This window comes from Panthera tigris, chromosome D2 (genome assembly GCF_018350195.1).
Source record: "Panthera tigris isolate Pti1 chromosome D2, P.tigris_Pti1_mat1.1, whole genome shotgun sequence".
NCBI lineage: Eukaryota > Metazoa > Chordata > Mammalia > Carnivora > Felidae > Panthera > Panthera tigris.
Genome location: NC_056670.1, coordinates 7,054,098 through 7,075,630, shown reverse-complemented (window position 1 = coordinate 7,075,630; position 21,533 = coordinate 7,054,098). Strand labels below are relative to the sequence as shown.

The following is a 21,533-nucleotide window of genomic DNA, read 5'->3' as shown; positions in this document are numbered from 1 at the left end:
AGTAGAACAAGTACAAAAACTAGAACCAAGATAACTTGGATTTGAATCCGGGCTTCGAGTTATTTAATCTTTCCAATACTTATTTCCTCATAGGAGCAAAATATCTTCACAGTGGTGTTATCCGGATTAAATGTGATATCCTGTGTTAAACACCGGGGTCGGAACACATTAGGTGCTAAATAAATGCTGGGGGGGGATATATGGAAAGCCCTCAAGCCCTGTCTTGGCAAGTCAGGGCTACATAAGACGTCATCAAACGGTCAAGACTCACAAGGCCACCATGTTGTGACCCTCCTCAAGTGCCACCAGTCAAGAACTTGACAAGCTTGAGGTGCCATTTTAAAAAATTCAGATGAGACATTTATGCCCTGAGGATCTGTAACAACCTCAAAACTCTGTATCTAGTGAAAAATAAAGTGGTATAATCAATGGACATGAAAGTAGATCCTTGAGTAATATAAGGAGTAACTCATGTTATGCAATCATCACAAACACTTAAAAAAAAATTTTTTTTTTTTTTTGCTTTTGGACTGAGTAGGCTGAGGTTTCTGTTTGTTTTGTTTTGCTTTGTAATTTAAGGAGAAATGTGAACCTTCGAGAAAATTAAAATGAACAAAATAGGGGCACCTGGACGGCTGAGTCAGTTGAACATTCGACTTCGGCTCAGGTCATGATCTCATGGCTCATGAGTTCAAGCCCCATGTCGGGCTCTGTGCTATCAGCACAGAGCCTGGAGCCTAATTCAGATTCTGTGTTTCCCTCTCTCTGCCCCTCCCCTGCTCACACTCTGTCTCTCTCTCAAAAATAAAATAAACATTAAAAAAATTTTTTAAAAATACTTCTGGGAGACATGGTCCGAATAAAAAGAAAATACTGCCTGCAGATTATAAGTGATCAAGAAATATACAGTTGTTTGATGGCCAAAGTTGGAGACTACGTGTCTGTGGCCACAGAAATTTCAAATGGTCAGTGGTGGTCACTCAGACTTTCGTGGACTGATTAAAACGATGTCCCTATGAATGATATCGTGTTCGACCTTCTGATATACACATCCATCACTGTTTGGAATTTAACTGTGTCTACACAGTCCAAAGCCGTCAGAGGCCAACCCCTCCCATGAGACCGTCACAGATGTGGCACAGAACAGGGTTGCAAGCCGTTTCCTCCCGACCCCCTCCGGGCTGCCGTCCAACGGGGAGGGAGGCCAAGCCCACCCATTCTGTTGCATAGACTGCCTCAGATTTCACTGAAATTAACACATTATTTGGCTTAAAGAAGAACAGGCTTGGCAACCACTGATATGGGACGGGGTGGGGGGGAAGAACCCACTGTTCTAGGGTTCGGAAACTGGGCTGTATATCTGTCCTCGCAAGCTCATATCTGTCTTCACTACCACTCTACCTCCAGCAGCTAGAACAAACCTAAACTTGGCACAGGAGGACACTCCGTAAATATTTACTGGCTAACCGATGAACACCTTATCTGTGCTGCTTCCAAACTGATGTAACTATGGCCACAGAGTCTCTTCAAGATTTCAGGGTCTTTTCATTGTATGCAGTGGGGGTCTGTTCATATATGGAACATTTACTCATGGACCGGTCGTTCCTTAAACTTTCAGCATCCCAATGTGGTAGGTACGGTTATTAGCATCCACACATGAGGGAGCTGGGGCCAAAGAGGTAACTAATTTGCCCCAGGTTCCTAGCAAATCACTAGCCTATGAACGCAGTGTGGATCCAAAGCTCGCACTCTTCCCACTGTGATGTCCCGCCTCTATTTCCCTGGTGTCTGTTTTTATTAATCAGTTTACATAGGAGTCGAGGAGGCGTCTCGGGTGGGGGGCACTTTTGAATTGTAACTACAATTGGGGTTGCAGACCCGTGTCCAGTGGGACTGTGGTTGACTCCGGGGTAGACGGTAGAGCCAGCAGAAAATCCCCACGGGGAGGGGGGCAGGGGGTGGAAGGAGTCTTGCAAAGAGTCCCAGAAACAGGCCCTACAGGTGGGAAGGGGTAAGGGTCAAGAAGCAGCATGGCATGTGATCCGGACTCCTGCTGACCGGCAACCAGAGGACCATAAAGGCATGTGTACTCATCCCAAGAGGTTTCACCCAACTCTCTAACACCCTGGGACTCAAGCAGTGCACTGGAGAGTCCTTGACTGAGGGCAGCCCGGAGGAAGGGAACATTTTCCTTCCCACTCGAGAGAGTCTGTGCCCTGTGGGCACAGAGGCTTTAGTGGCTGGAGTGAGCTGGTGGGACACGTACCTCTGTGGGTGCGACAACCACACGGATCCACGTGGCTGTGGCCTGACTCGTGACCATACGAAACACACCCTGGAGAACTCCCGCAGATGCTTGCTTGTGGGTTTGGGGGGAGGACTGGGGTTTCTGCGGCAGCAGGTAGGAATCGGGAGCTCGTGGGACCCCAGTATCAATGGCAAAGTGGCCTCACTCATGTCTCCGTACTGGTAGGCTTTGGGGGGGGGGGGACACGTGACGGCATGAGCAGGGAGGGCCGCGATAAGGGCTTCATCTACCTCATGATGGTGAGGACCGAATAAGGAGAAAATCGAGGTGTTTCACCAATTGAAGAACACCATAAACTGACATTGAAATGGTGTGTGAAGGAGGGAGCGAGATGTGCCTAAATTCTCCAGATGGATTATTACAGCATTCGCTGTTCATCTTGTTGGACCACAGACTCCTTTAAGAATCTACCAAAAGCTAGGAACTCTCAACCCAGGAAAATGCCCCTTCCGCCCCCCCCCCCTTAAACCACAAATGATTGGGGCCTATCCTAGGATGGTTTCTGTGCCCCCCACGACGAAGTCCTAGACCCCGGGGTGAAGGACCCCGAATTTCCACCAACGCTGACTTCTGCACCTGCACCCACCGCCCTTGTATGTTTCTTTCCGGAACAAGTACCTGTCAAAAGGTGACAGCGCCGTGTCTGGAATTAAGCCCTCACTTACACTGCGGTTTGCCAGTCTCCGAGCCACAACGGTGGTCGGGGTGCTTGTGGTCAACCTCTTCTCGTCCGCGTTTGGCTGCTGGGCCCCGTGACGTTTACTTGACACCGCCTGTGTTCGGCATGTGTCGCAATTAAGACATCGAGGTAAACGTCAGACGTCCTGGCCTTCTAACTTCTATCGGAAAGGACGCCAGGAGAACAGCCTGGTATGAAATCGCTCTGGGCCAGAAGTCGGGAGGTTCTGGTCTCTGGTCCTGGACGAGGGGCATGAACTCGAGCAAAGCACTTTGCCCGAGATCCGCTTCCTCGTCTGCCAAGGGGGCGAGCATCGTTGCCCGTCTTCCAGGACTTTCATAAAGATCAAGTTAAATAAGGCCCGAGAGTATGCCCTGGATATGGGGAAAGCCTACAGACGCACGTTACTGTTGTTGTTGTAAAGGCAGGCTACAAGGAGAGCAATCGTATTTGGGAATGTTACCGTATCTGAGGAATGAAGGTCGCGGGCGATGGCACTTTCTCAGGCCCAACAGGGGAATAAGAGGGGAGGGTCTACTTTGACCAGAGCCTTCTCGGAGTTCTGATTCTGCCTTTCTGCCCCATTCCCTAGGCAGAGTCACACGCTCAGAACGTCAGCATCTTTTGTCAAGAAAGAACATCTGATTTGATGTTTCTTCCGAAAAGGTCTGGGAGCCCTGCTTAGTGTTACAAATCCCGGGGGGCTTTCCCAGCCCCTCCCACTTAGGAGCCATTCCTGGTGGGGGGGTGGGGGGGGCGGAGAATCTTGAAACAGACAAGTTCCATTTGACAAGTACAGGCAGTTCTGGGAAGGAAATGATCACGGAAGGGGCCGGAAGTTTTCTGAATAACACGTGCTTCCGACCTGGACCAGTCAGTTCTCTAAAGTCATTCAGCCTGTGCCCAGAAGGCTGACTTAATGCTCCCTGTGAGGGTTAGGAGGAAGCCACCGCGTTGATCTCGTGGAAGGGCATGAACAGTGACACTTTCATCCACCGAGGAATGCAGCTGCTGCGATAACATGTGACCCGGCAGTCCGGGGGCTGAGGGGCACCCTGCACATCAGGACCCTGGGCGAGCTTCTCCCTGGCTGCCCCAGGGGGGTCCCAGCGGCCGGCAACGGTGCTCCCGACTCGATTCTAAACACCAGCACAAGTGCGGTGAAACACTTCACCTTCTCTTGGTTTTGCGTGCAAGTAAAACCTTCCTTTTTCAGGCCCTTAGATTCAAATAATCACTAATCCCTCAAGGATCATGAAAAAAGTCCTAAAAATGGAATTTACGCATGATAGAATTAGACCCACCATACATGATCTAAATGTTTCTCCACGGTTAAGATGTGCGACTCGAGAATTAACACTAAGAATGAACGTTCCTTGATCCTGTGAAGATTTCGAGAAAGATTTTTTTTCTATAATAACGAAGAGTGAGAAACAAACAGGGAGAGCCCGTACCATCCAGCAGGGTGTCAAAGTGAACAGCCTGTAGGTATTCCTTCTCTCGCATGAACCCTTTGAGGGGAGTGGCCCAGCCTTCGCTCAAAACTTGGACCCACTGCAGATCCAGCTGCAAAACACAAGAAACAGGTGAACATTTCCAGAAGCTCGTTTCTCAGCCATCTGGCCCCGGGGCAAGCCCTTTCTTACTCAGCTGTCAGGAGAAAAAGGCAAAAGTTTTTCTGTTTTCAGTCTTCCCACTTTTATGCTGACCCATGATCCAGGGGTCAGATTAAGTTTGAGTCTAAAACTTTCCTACTGGAGTGTAGGGAAAAGATTTCAAATGGAGGCGACCTCTTTGACCGCCTCAGGCTGCAGATTTCCCGAGGGTGTGCAGCTGTGTGAACATTCACCGTTCAATCTCTTTTCCTTTTTTCCTACAGAAAATTCTGGGATGGCCACACGCTTTCACCACATGTACTAGTTAGTCGACTGAAATTGCCAAATCATTGACTCTAAAAGTCCCAAATTCTTAGCGTGATACTGAGAGCCCTGCAAGCCCTGGCCCCTTGGGCTCATGGAGAAACCTTACTCATCCTTTAAAACCCTAATCATGCGTCATTGCTCGGATGCCCTTTCCTGCCGACCCTAGGGCCAAAAAATTAATTATTAGGTTATTTGAAGCTCTGCTGTACCCTGCAGCCCATGTTGTTATTGAAACTATCATTCCACACCGCAATTATAATTACGTACAGCAATACATAATAACATTTTTCTGGAGCGCTGGAGGCCTCAGAATTTATTTTGTGGGGCCAGGGGGTTCTGCTTATAAATTTTTCACGACTTCATAGAGAACAAGTGAGCGGAAACAGGTTCCCAACTTACTGTGCCTCTTTCAAAACCGTCCGGGGTTTTCAAGGATAACAAAAAGGTACCAGTGAAGATGTGATCGCCTGCTATGGACCGACTGGTACTGACCCATAGGAAGGCAGACGCGTGTAGTACAGTTTGCCGAGGTGGTATTTCCCTGTGCCGGGCAGTAAATTCAATGTGACCGAAGCAGTCTACACCCTCCACTGAGGCTGGACTCTGCCTCGTTAGGAAAAAGTAGGATTTGCAGAGTAGAAAAAGATTCCTGTGACTTTAGATCACGGGGTGACTGGTTTTCTCCAAATTCCTTCTCGACTGCCCCAAAGAACACTGGCATTCTGAAAAAACTATTTTCTCAGCAGTTGCCAACCAGTCAATACTGCCCGATGCCTGCACTTTTGCATAACTGAAGATACAACAACACTCATGTCACGCTGCCCTGTGCATACCAGAAGCTACGTTCCCTGTCTGTGGCATCGACCAGGGCCCTGGGGCAGCTCTTCATGGGAAATTTTTTTTTTTAATCTCTTGAAGAAGAGGTTTTAAAAAAAAAAAAATGAAGTGTTTTTCTTTATGGACATTGTACCTCCCTCACCCATACCTTCCTTATTATTAAAAAAAATTTTTAATGTTTATTTTTGAGAGAGACAGAGAAGAGAGAGAAACAGAGCATGAGTGGGGGAGGGGGAGAAAGCGAGGGAGACACAGAATCCGAAGCGGGCTCCAGGCTCCCAGCTGTCAGCACCGAGCCCGATGTGGGGCTTGAACCCACAAACCATGAGATCATGACCTGAGTCAAAGTACAAACCATGAGATCAGGACCTGAGTCAAAGTTGGATGCTTAACCAACTGAGCCACCTGGGTGCCCCTATTTTTTTTAAATATTTATTTTCTGAGAGAGAGATAGACAGAGACAGAGCATCAACCAGGGAAGGGCAGAGCGAGAGAGGGAGACACAGAATCCGAAGCGGGCTCCAGGCTCCCAGCTGTCAGCACAGAGACCGACGCGGGGCTCGAACTCACGAACCATGAGATCATGACCTGGGCCGAAGTCGGATGCTTAAACGACTGAGCCACCCAGGCGCCCCCATTCCGTCCTCATTATTAAGAGTGATTGTAAATGGACTACAACGACCGCCATTACGCCTGGTTCTGCTGCGGTCAGTCTGCACTGTCTGTCTTACCTTGGTAATTGCTAACGAAGGGAGAGCTTCGGCCTCAGCTCGGACTTGGTCGAGTTTGTTCTCTGGCACAAAGAGTTCGTGGATGCCTTTCATTATAGTGTGGGGTACGATGTTCTGCAATGAAGCGGAATTGGTAACAATTTGAAATGAAAACGGTAAGAAGGATGCCTTGGTAAATAAATGATCTTCTGTGATTTGGTTCAACTTCAGAAAAAAAGAGAAAGAAGAAAAGACGGCCGGGCCACCCACCTGCTCCTGCAGGAGCTCCACCACCTGCTGGACACAGTCACTCACTGGAGACAAGTTGGTTTTGAGCACAAGCTCGGGAGTTTCGGGTTTCTCGTAATCGGAATCAATACCTGTGAACCCTGCCGGGCACAAGGGTGAAGATCACATCAGCACCAACAGAACAGTCTTTTTAAACAACAAGGCATAACATGGGTCAGAATCATGCGTTAAGCTGAGGATTTAGATTATAACAGAGAAGGTCATCGGCCACCCTTGACCTTTAGCCAAGGATAAAATATGTATGCATGCACACACACACACACACACACAGAGCTGTATTTTCCACATAGAAAGCCCCAAATTATCAACAAAATTTGGGGAGGTCCAAGCCCTCTGGAGCTGATTAGAATCTAAAAGGAAGACAAGCAGAAGAGAAAAGTCTAAAACCATCCCCTCTAGACACACACTCATGTGCACAAACCCATTTCAGTTCCGTGAACTTTACTACTCACGACCGAGGTGATAGCTCTTGGAAAATACAAGCCCACCTTTTAATTAGCCCGGGGACATCGTGAATATATTGTGCTTTGGGGGCGCCTGGGTGGCTGAGTCGGTTAAGTGTCCGACTTCGGCTCAGGCCATGATCTCACGGGTCATGGGTTCGAGCCCCGCATCGGGCTCTGTGCCGACAGCTCGGGGCCTGGAGCCCGCTTCGGATTCTGTGTCTCCCTCGCTTTCTGCCCCTCCCCCGCTCACGCTCTGTCTCTCCCTCTCTCTCAAAAATAACATTAAAAAAACAATTTTTTAACATACTGTGGTTTGACAAAAAGTTGGGTGTGCTAATGCAATTTTGGAAAATGGGTTTTGAAACCTCAGACGGGTTTGTGGGGACAGACTGCCAAGGCTCAGCGGCAGAAGTAACTTACGCACGGGCCACAGCGCTGGCTCCCCTACCTTTGATCTCGCCAGCTCGGGCCCGCTTGTAGAGACCTTTGACATCTCTACTTTCGCAGATGTTTAGAGGCGCGTCAACAAATATTTCAAAGAACGGCAGTCCTGCCGATTCGTGGATCTTGCGGGCGTTCTCACGGTCCTGGAGAAAACACATTGGAGAGGGTAAGCAGAGCTTTGGCCACGGAAAGCTCCCTCACAAAACGGTGTGGGCTCTGGCACTTGATAGTTGTTGGGGTTTTTTTGAGGTTTTTTTTTTAAGTTTGTTTATTTATTTTGAGAGAGACAGAGGTAGCACGAGGGGAGGAGGGGCAGAGAGAGAGAGGGAGACAGAGGATCCCAAGCAGGCTCCGAGCTGTCAGCGCAGAGCCCGATGCGGGGCCCTGACCCACAGACTGCAAGATCGTGACCTGAACCGAAGTCGGGCGCTTAACGGACTGAGCCACCCAGGCCCCCACTGAACTGCCCGTTTTCTTCAGCAAACCATAAGCATTCGGACTTTTTGGAGAAATGAGATTAGAGAGGCTTTGACTTTTTTTGTTTAACTTTTTCTTCCTTTCAACTGCGGCCAGATGTCCCTCACGGTGCTGAGTGCGGAAGGGTTTATGTCAGCCGGTGGCCCGGCATCTGGAAATGAAGGAACTCTCTTTACATAACCAATATGAAACAGGAAATGGGGGAGCAAGAGAAGAAAGAGTGGGGGAAATTGAAAAGACAACATTCGCTGGTGCCCTCCCCTCCACCTGACTCCTCTCTCCGGAGGTTCAGAAGCACTGGCATGGGGGGGGGGGGAGCTGGGGGGATGGGACGGGGCGGGGGGCGGGGGGGGAAGGGCCACATCATCTTACCTTCGTGAACGGAGAAATGAAGCTGGTAATACAGACCAGACCAGCGTCAGCGAACAGCTTGGCCACCTCGGCGATTCGGCGGATGTTTTCCTCTCTGTCCCCGGGAGAGAATCCGAGGTTTTTGTTCAGGCCGTGACGGACATTGTCCCCATCGAGGGAGTAGCACGGGATGCCGTGGGACACAAGGTACTCTTCCAGAGCAAAACTTATTGTCGTTTTTCCAGCACCGGAGAGACCTGTTCATTTCAACCAGTTGATCTCAAATCAATACCACAAAAATCGAGGAAAAAAAGCATAGTTTGCTACGAGTCAAGTATTTGCACCTTCCGTGTTGAAATAGCCGGCTGTTCTGTGTTAGAATTACAGCATTTCATAGCAAGTGGGGTTCCTAAGTTGGGGGGCCCGGGGGGGTTACACGTGGTTCTTGGTGTGTCCTATTTTGCCTGAAGGGTATTTGCAAGATCAGAACACTGTGCGTGCAAATCCAGATCCTGGCTTCTCTTGAGAAAAAAAAAAAAAAAAGAATCAGAATATCTCGCGGCCCCTCCCGACAGGAATCACCTGGGGTGGAGGGGACAGCCAGTCACGGAGAGCGGGAGGCCCACCTCTCCCGCGGAGGCTGATAACCATTTTGGACGACAGACCCCTCTGGCTTCAAGATGTTTTCCAAAACGACTCTCAAAACAGGAAGACAGTCCTGAGCCAGGAGACCGATGCACGGTCAGGTGCCTGGAGTCTTCACGCGAGAACTGAGTTGCCACGTGCCTCTTCCCCCGGTTTCGAGGCACAATGACGGAGACGCCACACTTTATAGTTTCTCTATGAGGGAAGTCGTGAGGAGAAAGACAAAGCTGACTGCCCAAAATTACTTAAGAGCTCACAACCTCAACTGCCCTGGAAATGTAGCACTCCAAAACTCCAGTTGTCCTAAAGATCTCTAAATCCGAAAATGCAGCATAGCACCAAGCCACGGTCGGGCAGCCAGCCGGGTGTGGGAGAGGAAAAGTTACCGGGGGAGAAAAGAAGGACAAGGACTTAACACAAAGAAGATGGCAGGGGGAAGGAGAGAAAGGACAAAAAAAAGTAAGAGAAAAGCAGGGGTCAAAGACAGAGAGGAATAAAGACTTGGAAAGAGGGGCGCCTGGCTGGCTCAGGCAGAGGGACATGTGACTCTTGATCTCAGGGTCGTGAGTTCAAACCCCACGTTGGGTATAGAGATTACTAAAAAAAATAAGCTTAAAAAAAAAAAAAAAGACTGGGAAAGAAAGGTGATATACAAAAGTAAACAATCAGTTTCCGAGGTTTAGTTATGTTTTCCAATCAGGCCCTTGGCCTTCACGGACAATCAGGAGTAGAAATGGCTCCATGAGGAAGGCACCACCATCTTCGTAAATCACTGTTGAAGGCACTATTATATTAGTGTGTGACTCAGTTTCATTCGAATAGGGACACAGGTGATAAATTCCTCTTAGAAGGGTGTCTGGTGTGGGGTAGGAGAAGCAGGACTCCCGAATCTCTGGCATGTTCTCTCACGTCGGAAAAGGAGAGAAATAATAGAAATTCCCTTCGATTTTGCTTCAGGTCTCAAAGCTAAGAGCTAAATCACAGTGACTGTATTAAACCGGGTTGTTGGCGTATTTATTTTAATGCACTGAGGTAACGTGAATCACACTTCCCAAGAGCTTTACTACGGGCCAGGCACCGGGCCCAGTGCCTACGTGCTTTATTTCTTTTATTCCTACCCCCGTCCCCGGGAGGCCGGTCCTGTGCTGATTCTCATTTCACAAATAAGAAACCAAGGTTTGGCCGGGTTGGCTGCCTTGTCCCAAGTCACACAGTTAATGTAAGTGCAGCTGGGGCTCCAAACCAAGTCTCTGGATTCGAAATACTTGGTTTCTCTTGGTCTGCCCGGTCAGTAGCCTATCTTGGCAGCCTAAGAACATGGAATAAATCGGGGAAAGATGTCTTTTTTTAAGAGTAAGAAAAAGACAGGGGAAGTGCATGCTTTAGGGTTTTGGGTTTTTCTTCCCTCTTCTACCTGTTCTCTTTTTGGTTTTAAGGCCATTCCACGTTCGATAACGCGGACCCTGCGTGTATGTCCCGGGACAAAAACTGAACACGTGAAGGCAAACACGTAAGAAGAGGGAAGCGTCTGGAACACACAGCCGTGTTTTGTCTACTGCTGCCCAGCGTGTCCCTGAGATGCAGTTGGGGGGCGATTCCAGGAATCGTGACAGGTGAACAGCGCCGTTCGGATTATAGCGAGCTCCTGCTCCGCTGTCTATCCCCACCCTGCCAGCTGGCAAAACGTGCTGTGCCACGGAGGGATGAAACCAGGAAGCCAAAGGCAAGTGCCTCCGGCACCGGGGAAAAAACTTGGGAAAGAATGAGGCTGATAGAGACAGGAACAGGAAAGACTCAACGGCAAGGGAAGGGGTAAGGCGGGTCCTGCCCGCCATATTCTTGAGAGTTCCCTTCGGGTTGGAATGAATCCGCATCTGTGAGCAGAGAGGAACTCATTTGTTGATCTCAGAACCTGGGCAAACATCTTTGCGTCTATTTGAAATACCGGGTGCGTGGTACTTCCTTTTGAGTCCGGGCTACGCTGGCCTTCTCCCAGGGATCCACATCCTGCGCCTTGTACTCAGAGTATAAGGTGACAGCCCAGGACTAATTCCTGTTCTGTCACTAACCCGCAGCTTTGACATTCTGAGACTATAAAAACACAGAAAAAGGGGGCTGCCTGGGTGGCTCAGTCGGTTAAGCGGCCGACTTCGGCTCAGGTCACGATCTTGCGGTCCGTGAGTTCGAGCCCCGCGTCGGGCTCTGTGCTGACAGCTCAGAGCCTGGAGCCTGCTTCGGATTCTGTGTCTCTGCCTCTCCCCAATTCATGCTCTGTGTCTCTCTGTCTCTCAATAATAAATAAAAGTTAAAAAAATGTTTTTCAAAAAACACAGGAAAAGGGAGATTCGTTTGGTCACCTCCGCGGGACTGAGTTATTTCTATTTGCAAGGGGCAATCGTCAGCCTAATGAAGGTTCACTGGTTTTCCTTCTTATGCAGAACCTTACTTTTTTTTTTGAAGCGAAACATTCCCCACAATGTTAAAACATCAGAAAACGATAAAGAACATCTCTAAACATCCAAAACTTCATAGACAGCCAAATGCTTGTTGTCAAATAAGGAATCTGCCAGTAAATGTGTTTGGGCACAAGGATGCTTTAGAGCTAGCTGAAAGCAATGCCATCATCATCAACCTGTCCCTTTCTTTCCTGCCAGAGAGGACGTGAACCAAGAAGAAGCTCAGTGCCTTAATGGAGGCCTTCTTCCCCCTGATGGCAGAGGGAGGGCTAAGGCCCAGGCTTTTCACACTGTTGCCGGCCGCATTCCCGTGTTACAACAGACACGTGATATGTGTAATATATCACACGAAGTTCCTTAAAATTGTGTGTCACGCACCAGTGTTCAATTAACAAAATGCATACGTATCTATCAACGCAACATACCCGTCAGCCACACGGTGCATCCTCGGAATCCGCCCCGTGTCCCAACCACCTGGCCTCTCTTGTTCCGGCTCACGTGGTGGGCCTGATAGACGACGTTGGTGGACTTCTGCTGGCTCTCCTACAAAGTAAGACCAAGCCCAGTAGCGTGTTAGTAAAATAATACACTACGTATACAAAAACTAAAAAATTAAATAACCGATGACGTTAACAGTCATCCCTAACCGAAACTTAGACACTTATTAATTCTACTAATTTAGAGAAAGACGCTGCCTTTAGAATACACCCCATGACCCGTTGAAAGCGTCATTGAATAAAACAATTACTGACACACTGTAAAAGTTCTGGTTCCGTGACATTTAAAAGTGTGCACCTTGGGGCGCCTGGGTGGCTCGGTCGGTTAAGCGTCCACCTTCGGCTCAGGTCATGATCTCGCGGTCCGTGAGTTCGAGCCCCGCGTCGGGCTCTGTGCTGACGGCTCGGAGCCTGGAGCCTGTTTCAGATTCTGTATCTCCCTCTCTCTGACCCTCCCCCATTCATGCTCTGTCTCTCTCTGTCTCAAAAATAAATAAACGTTAAAAAAATTTTTTTTAAATAAATAAATAATAAAAATAAAAGTGTGCACCTTTAGGGGAGCCTGGGTGGCTCAGTCAGTTAAGCGCCCAACTTTGATTTCGGCTCAGATCGTGATCTCACAGTTCGTGAGTTCCAGCCCCTCACTGGGCTCAGTGCTGACATGGTGGAGCCTGCTTGGGATTCATTCTCTCTCTCTCTCTCTCTCTCTCTCTCTCTCTCTCTCTCTCTCTCTCTCTTTCCCTCTCTCTGCCCCCTCCCCCCTCTCAAATGCTCTCTTTATCTCTCTCTAATTTTTTTCATGTGCACCTTTAGATAATGGTTAGGGGAAAGCCTTTGTCTCTGTAAGTGCCTATTCTCACCAAATGCTATGGATGTCAGTGGAAAACAACCCAGATAACCCAGCCCCCGGGGAAGTGCTAGGAAGGGGCTCACTGAGCCCCTCTCTCTACGGAGCCAGGAAGAAGCCCGATCACGATCACAGAGTAAAGCGCTGAGACAGCAACACCCAGCTAGCTCCCTGCAGACTCAGACTACAGTCCCAGCGCCCGAGGCTGCTTTTCACAAGCACTACCCTCTGCTTCTACTTTCCCAAGGGTCAGCGTGTGAACTTTCTAATCTTTCAAAAAGACCCGCAAAAGCAGAAATGTGCCAGTTATGAGTCTTGGAGGCAAATTCAAATCTCGAGTGTCTTTATTTGGGCCGTAATAAAATCAGCCAGTACGGGCACGGATTATCTGATCCTGATCCTACACTCTGATGAATAAAAATGGTAACATGAGCCAGTAAGTATAGTCTGGGGTGGACATTTCCTAAACAACAAGTGATCCTAGGGCAGTGGGTAGGGGGGAACCCATATGGTGGTTACTGATATTCTTCGAGCAAGTCCCAGAGAAAACTCGGGGCCACATGTGGGCAATTTTATACTCTGGAGCAAATTAAATTACTTCTTTATGGCACCTCATTTGGGGAAAAAAAAAAAAAAAACAACAAAGAGGAATACAGCTAGGACTGTTTGGGACCTTGTATGAGATCATGGGTGTGAACATACTCTATACATGGTCAAGTTCTCCGCGACAATGGACGCTGCTGATGATTACCGGGGTCTACCCCCATCAGGAGAGGCTGGAGCCAGCTGGGTTAGGACCAGGGAAATGGCTTGGAGACCAAGGGGAAAGAGCCAGCCCCCTGCTGGCCCTTGGGGGCTCAGAAACGCAGCATACATCAGTGGGCGGGGCCCCGCCAGGGAGGCATGGAACCCAGCAAAGGGGCAGTCCGGTAGGAGACAGGCATTTTCAGTGTCAGAGGGAACCAACAGCTAGGTCCCGAAGGCACAGTGGAATCTGGTTTAAGTCACATAAACCCTCTGGGGCTAGAGGCTCTGATCATCTTTCAAGCAAACCCAGTCAGAACCCAAGAAGCACGAGACGGTTCATAAATGAGGTCAAATGAGATTCATTCGTGAGATATTCTAGCATCTGTTCCCCTCGGGCGAGCAAATCCCCTGAAGGTATCCTGAGACCTTCGTGCCAAGAGTACTTTATAGCTCAAGGAGAACATTAAAATTTCCTTTTCTCTCTGTTTCCTGGTTAATCACTGCCATTCAGTCAAGGAAACCGTGTCTGGATATCAGATCCAAAAGTCAGTTCATCTGTTCATTCATTGATTCTTTCAGCAAATATTTATTTAAATGAGCTCCTATTCTGTGCCAGGGGCCATCCTAGGCACCGGGAATAGGATACTAAACAAAGCAGGATGGCATCATTTTGGGGAGAAATATAGACGGAAGAGATGAAGTGGGGCCCCACACCCCGGAGAGCTGGAGGGTCTCATACATACATGGGTATCCTCTTTGAAGATCTGAACACTCAGTTCACAAAGACACACAAACGGCCAGAGAGTACTGAAGTGCTCGATGTCACGGGTCACGAGAGAATCCCAACTGCGACCCAAATGAGACGCCATTGCTAACATCGAATGGCACCAAGGACATCGCTCTCATGTTAATAGTGGAGGGTGTCAGGTGGGACGGCCATCCCGGAAACACGTCCGGCAGGTGCCTTGTAAAACTAAACATTAACCTCCAGTACCACTCAGCAATTGCGTTCGTACGCAATGACTCCAGAGAAAACGTTTCACAGGCACGGACTCGAGAGAAAACGTATCCACAAAAAGACACGTACAACTTCATTTGGACAAAAACCGCAAAGAGCCGAGTAGCCATCAACGGGAAAACAGGACACACACACACACACACACACACACACACACACACACCAAGTCAGAACGGCAGCTTTCCCCAGGGGAGAGCAGTGTCGGAAGTCTTGGCAAGGGTTTGAAGTACACAGGTGCATCGGCTGGCCCTCCCGGAATATTTACTTAAGATGGACATTTCATTACGTGTAAATTTTACCACACACACAAAAAGAGCCATAAAAAAAAAAAAAAAAGGAAGCAAAGAAGAAAATATGTAACAAGACTCAGATGTCAAGACTCAGATGACGGAATTCTATTGTTCCACACTGTTGCCTTTATTAAAAAAGGGCTCTGATCCTAATCACAACACCCTTGACTTAAGGGATGGCCACCCACCTGTACGCACGAACACCCACCAGAGCTGAATTTGTCCACAAAGATGTTCTTTTGCTCTCTTTGGGCTGTTTTGTTGTTTTGTTTTTTTTTTTTTTTTCTCGCCACAGGTGGAGATCCAGAATAAACTCTACACTTTCTTCATCTGTGGAAACTTTGTTACCATCTTGTAAATTGTGTTCCCACCAAGTGCTTGGTTTTCAAAAACAGTTCAGAATCCACTGGGGGAAAAAAGCTCCCACTGTAGTGTTTAATAGTTCACCTCTGACTTTTCGGGGTTTTTTATTAGCTGAATCTTAATCATTGATGTTTGTACAAGTGTTCTATCATTCCAGCAATGTCTCAACAAACAAAATCTTTTCAGATGGCCAGGTACTGGGCTTTTTGCTTCAGGAAAGCATTTTTGCTTCTTATTTATATCTTCCCTTGATTTTCTCCAAAAGGCAAACAGAATAGAAACAGATGTTTCGAATGATATTTGAACTGCAAAGGGGCGGGGCAGCCAAAAACTTTGCTTTGCTGAAACCTTTACTCTCTTCTAGCGAGCATATGCTGCTGTTCTAAACTTTGGAAAGAAAGGGGCTGTCAGAAAAAGAATGCTCTCTGTGGAAGACAAAACACACGGTAAAGAAAAAAAAAAATGTTTGCTTCCCTGCGTGTATCAACAGAGAGCCTCAGCACCTCATTGAGCACTGCTTCTTAGCAGAAACCATAACGTCGGTGGCATATTTCTGTTCTGGGTCCCTAAGAAAAATGTGGCAAAAAGCCCTCCCTTTTTCCAGTCACTGGCCCAGAAAGGCTCCCTGAAGCATTAACAGGGGTAGGGTGAGTATGGGGTTTGGAGTCCAGCAAACCTGGGTTTGAAACCTGCTTCGTAGCCTTCCTTGCTCTGGGACTCTGGGTATGTTAATAACATCACGGAACCTCCACTGGCTGCTCTGTAAAATGGGGCCGAGAAGTTTCCTCACAGGGTTGCTGAAAGGATTACATAAAATGATTCTCTATATAAAGTATCAAAGAAAATACAGGACACACAGGAAGACAGTGAATCTTACGTGGCCCGGGGGGCATTTAATCTAGTCTGGAGAAATCATGGTTGTTTGTCTAAATCAGCCAGACTCAGAAGCGACCTAGGGACTGGGGTCCACGCTAAGGCTGGTCTGGGGAGGTGAGGCAGGACAGGACTTCGAATGGGGCAAAGAGTTAAACACATACACCCTATGTTGTTGTTGTTGCTGTTGTGATTATTATTATCTTTGACCCAAGGTCCAGCCAGTAAACACTCCACACCTCGGTGCATGACCCTATGTTGTTGTTGTTGTTGCTGTTGTGATTATTACTATCTTTGACCCAAGGTCCAGCCAGTAAACACTCCACACCTCGGTGCACGACACTATGTTGTTGTTGTTGTTGCTGTTGTGATTATTATTACCTTTGACCCAAGGTCCAGCCAGTAAACACTCCACACCTCGGTGCACGACACTATGTTGTTGTTGTTGTTGCTGTTGTGATTATTATTACCTTTGACCCAAGGTCCAGCCAGTAAACACTCCACACCTCGGTGCACGACACTATGTTGTTGTTGTTGTTGCTGTTGTGATTATTATTACCTTTGACCCAAGGTCCAGCCAGTAAACACTCCACACCTCGGTGCGTGACCCTATGTTGTTGTTGTTGCTGTTGTGATTATTATTACCTTTGACCCAAGGTCCAGCCAGTAAACACTCCACACCTCGGTGCGTGACCCTATGTTGTTGTTGTTGCTGTTGTGATTATTATTACCTTTGACCCAAGGTCCAGCCAGTAAACACTCCACACCTCGGTGCGTGACCCTATGTTGTTGTTGTTGCTGTTGTGATTGTTATTATCTTTGACCCAAGGTCCAGCCAGTAAACACACACCTCAGTCCACTCATCAGTGACCAGAGTGTTGGCTCCCCACTCAGTCCTCAGTTACCCGCACAGGATGGCCTTTGCCCCAGGGCAGCCTCACCCCTGCTAGTGCAAGGACCTTGTCCCACAGCCCAGGGTCGCAGCCCCAGGTCAGTCGCTCTGACTCTGGCGCCGGGTGGTGCAGAGAGGGGAGGACCCAGCCTCAGCCTTGACTTTGCGTGACTAGGAGAAAGGGGAAAGGGCCGGGCAGGGCATCCGAATCCAAGCCGGGTGTCGTGAAAGGTTCAGAGCCAGAGGAACCAGGACGCAGGAGCCGGTGGGTCAGACAGGGGTTTCCCTGCGCTCCCAGGCCGTTTGGACTTTTGCGAAACGTCTTCACTAGAAGATGGTCAAGTGGATTTGAATTTCTCCTGCACCCTCCCGCCTCCCACATGGCACGAACACAGCCACCTCCCGTCCTAAGGACAACTCTGCGCCGGTCCTGCCTGCCGCTGGGCATCCCTGTGGTGGAAAGTGTTTCAGGCGCGCCTGCCCTTCCCCACCAAGGCCAGGTCCCCCTTCTGCCTACACAGAACCCCACGTTCCCTGTTCCTGCCGGGTGACTTCTGTGTCACAGCTTCATCACTGGAGACTACACAAGATAACGCACATTCGGGCTTTTGACAGCACACAAAAGTGTAAATAATCGAAAACTCTTTCCCTGGGCGCCTGCGTGGCTCGGCCGGTTGAGCATCCGACTCTTGATTTCAGCTCAGGTCATGATCCCGGGGTCGTGGGACTCAGCTGGTCAGCACGGAGGCTGCTTAGGATTCTCTCCCTCTTCCTCTGCCCCTCCCCTGCTCGCTCTCGCTCTCTCTCTCTCTCTCTCAAAATAAAATAAGTAACAAAATAAATAAATAAACATCTCGCTTTGTGGGCATTCTCAACATGAAGACCTTCAAATGTTTTATAATTATCAATGTGTATTTATATTTCTTCCCTTTCAGGTTATTTCCTTGGGACGTCTAACTCAGAATGAAATGGTTGAGTATTAAAGGCCATGAACTATTTCCTAGGTCTCACTATGGACTGCCAATTCATTCCAGAAAGACAAAACCACCAGACTGCCATATACTTGTTTCTACATAACCCAACTCATGTGCTGTGTTTGCAATTTTATTTTTTTCCTCCTAGATTAGTTACTAGTAAGAATATGCATTTCTACGTAAGTTACAAATGACATTTGCATAGTCATCTCTCTCCCTCGTAATTTACTATACTCTGGACAATGACCTCACTCACTGTTAAAATACGTATCTTGTTCTTTTTTCTGTACTTTGTAGAGTAAAGTCTTTTAAAATGTTTTTTTTTTTTTACATTTATTTATTTTTGAGAGACAGGGAGAAACAGAGCATGAGCAGGGGAGGGAGGGGCAGAGAAAGAGGGAGACACAGAATCTGATGACTCAGGCTCCAGGTTCTGAGTTGTCAGCACAGATCCCGACACGGGGCTCGAACTCACGAACTGCAAGATCATGACCTGAGCCGAAGTCGGACACTTAACTGACTGAGCCACCCAGGCGCCCTTGGATGTTCTGCACGCAGACCTAATGCTTTACACGCTTAGAGACTTAAGTCTTCTGTTTTAGACTTCACTGTCAACCCTAAGTGTGGGAAGCTATGGCTTATGTATCTTATATTCCTGACAAGGACCAGCTAGGAGGAAATGATACGGATTTTAAGGCTGGCCAGTTCAGACTCGGGTCAAATTCTGGCTCCCCTCGCACCTTGAACAAGCTAAGCCTGACTTCTCCAACTCTTGCAAAATTGTGGGGTTACAATTCTTGCTAACTGCTGCAAGGATGAAAAGGAGGTAGCAAATGTGCAGTACCTAGGCTTCACTAAGTGCTCAGTAAATATTTGTTGGATGAATAATAGAAGTTTGACAAATATTCCATTGGCTGATGGACTGAAGCGGATATCCTTAAGCAATCTCTCGTCCATTCTTTGAAATCTGCATCAAATCTGCCCCAAGTGTGAAACAGTTTGCACTTGGGGTTTCTAGTGAGTCTCCCATATCTCCGGAGACTCATTGCAGCTGATGGGACCCAATGCATTCCAGTTAGTGCTGAAATCCACACCATCGCCTGAATCCGGTAAAATATTAAACTGGACATCTATTGAAGGCATTTCTTGAATAAGTTAAACGGGCCACATACTTCCTAAGCACTACCTCTCACGGATTCTGCCACTGTTTTTCCACCACAACTGCAAAACAAATAACGCAAAGATTGCCAAACTAAAATGTGTATCATCGTCAACTAAAAGAGTTCCTCAGCCTGAAATAGCCTGAAATCACCATTCTGAAGAGTTCGTATCAAGATGCCCGCACGTGCGAACCTCGCTCACTCTGTGCTCGAACACAGGTAAATTAAAACTTCCCCTGCCACACTGACTGTCCTATGTGCAGGGTGAGGCCGATACCTAAGGATAAGAAAGGTCACTAAACTCATCATGCTCTGAGATAAACACAATCATCCTGCCCAGCTCAAGTCTTTCTTTGAAATGTATAGTACTGTGGTAATTTTTTGATGATTCGATGACGAGAACTCGGGGACCGAAACTGAGATCGGAAGGCACAGTGTCTCCATCAACCATCACGAGTGCACCCAGCGAGGCACCTACTTCAGTGAGGAGGAGCAAAGCCAAGAGCGGTTGTGAAAGAGCCAGATGAACTCCTTTCTTGTAGCTCACTGGCATTATTATTATTATTATTATTATTATTATTAGGATTCTGGGACTCTAACCCATTGCCATATGACTTTGATGCCCACCGGGAGATTCAGACAGATTCAAGAAACTGCCGCATGGGGGCGCCTGGGTGGCCCAGTCGGTCGAGCGTCCGACTTTGGCTCAGCTCATGATCTCACGGTTTGGCGAGTTCGAGCCCCGCATGGGGCTCTGTGCTGACAGCTCGGAGCCTGGAGCCTGCTTCGGATTCTGTGGCTCCCTCTCTCTCTGTCCCGCCCCCACTTGTGCTCTCTCTCTCTCTCTTTCGGAAATAAACATCAAACATTTTTTAAATAAATAAATAAATAAATAAATAAACAAACAGCTGCACGTAAAGTGTTTGTAACAGCGGCTTCCAGTGCCAAAACTGTCCTCATCCCCCCTAGCCAGCCTTCTGCCTTCCCCCGTGCACCCTGAGTGGCTCTCTGCAAGGTAGGGCATTGTCTACTGTCGTTCCGCTGTGGGCTCCAAATCTCCATCTTCAGACGCCCAAATGCCCAGGACATGCAGTCCCCCAGGGCCTCTGAAACGCAGCAGGATCAAGGCAGGATCCATCTCCTGTCATCAACCGCCCCCCCTCCGCCACCCCGCTCCTTTGCCACATGCAATGACCTTACTTCTCCCCGTTAGCTAAGCTCGGCCACCCTACTGTCCCTTCCCTCTTAGAACAAAAAAACCACAATTTATCCGTAAGTGCTGTCCATCTTAGCGAAGAAATACCCTCCAAGCCACCCCGCTGTTGTCAGTTAGCTAACTGCTCATGAGAACGTCCCGGACGGCCTTCAGACGCAACTCCCTGCCTCTCCCCCCACATCGCGTCAGTCCCCTCCTTTACCAAGAGTAAAATTCTCTCGCTTAAAATCATTTGGCTTTGGGGTGTCCAGGTGGCTCTGTTAGTTAAGCGTCTGATCTTGATTTCGGCTCGGGTCATGCTCCCGCGCTTGGAGAGTTCAAGCCCCTCATCAGGCTGTGTGCTGACAGTGTGGAGCCTGCTCGGGATGTTCTCTCTCCCTCTCTCTCCGCCCCTCCCCTGCTCACACTTTCTCTCTCTCTCTCTCTCTCAGAAATAAACATTAAAATAAAGTCTCTTGGCTTCTTTGAAGTCCACAGACCTCACACGGGGGTCAGGACCACCTTTTTCAGCATTACCTGCCGCCTTTCTTGGCCTTTACACCAAGGCACCCATCCAAAACAAACCATCCTTTTTTTTTTGCTTTGTGCTTTCACCCACATTCTCCCTCCTTGTAACGTCCTGTTCTCTACATTCCCGACGCTCCCTCACTCCTGCAGGTATGGGTTCAACGTGGCTGTGAGCCTCTGGCTCGTCTTCCCACCCAGAGACGGGTTTAGCTTCTCCCTCGGATCCCACAGTATCCTGCTTCTACCCATATCTCGCTTCTCAAACTTAACTGCAGAACTCTGAGGGGTGTATGTTAAAAATACAGATTCCCGAGACCAACCCCAAGAGACTGCGATTCGGCCGCTGTGGGGTAAGGCCCGAGAAACTGGCTTGTTTGTTTGTTTGTTTGGGAAGTACAGGCAGATGTCAGAACGCTAGCTGATGTAAGAGAATTGATGTTAATTATGGTTATTAACCGACAGCTCTGTCTGCTTCCCCAGATTAGGAGTTCGGTCGAGTCTGCACCCACATTTGTCCTGGAATCCATGTGTCTGGCCTATTGAAGGAGTTTAAGATTTACTGAAT

The 21,533-nt window shown here is 48.4% G+C and overlaps 1 protein-coding gene across 1 annotated transcript in view; it reads right to left on the bottom strand.

Annotated features, from left to right (window-relative positions):
- PAPSS2 (3'-phosphoadenosine 5'-phosphosulfate synthase 2) overlaps positions 1-21,533 on the bottom strand; it is a 72,668-nt gene that overhangs the window by 19,876 nt on the left and 31,259 nt on the right. The window contains exons 2-7 of the mRNA XM_042960477.1: positions 12,010-12,127; positions 8,505-8,740; positions 7,660-7,798; positions 6,727-6,845; positions 6,478-6,591; positions 4,442-4,553 (exon numbers count right to left, since the gene is read on the bottom strand). Coding sequence (XP_042816411.1) covers positions 4,442-4,553; positions 6,478-6,591; positions 6,727-6,845; positions 7,660-7,798; positions 8,505-8,740; positions 12,010-12,127 — 838 coding nt within the window. The remainder of the gene's footprint in view (positions 1-4,441; positions 4,554-6,477; positions 6,592-6,726; positions 6,846-7,659; positions 7,799-8,504; positions 8,741-12,009; positions 12,128-21,533) is intronic.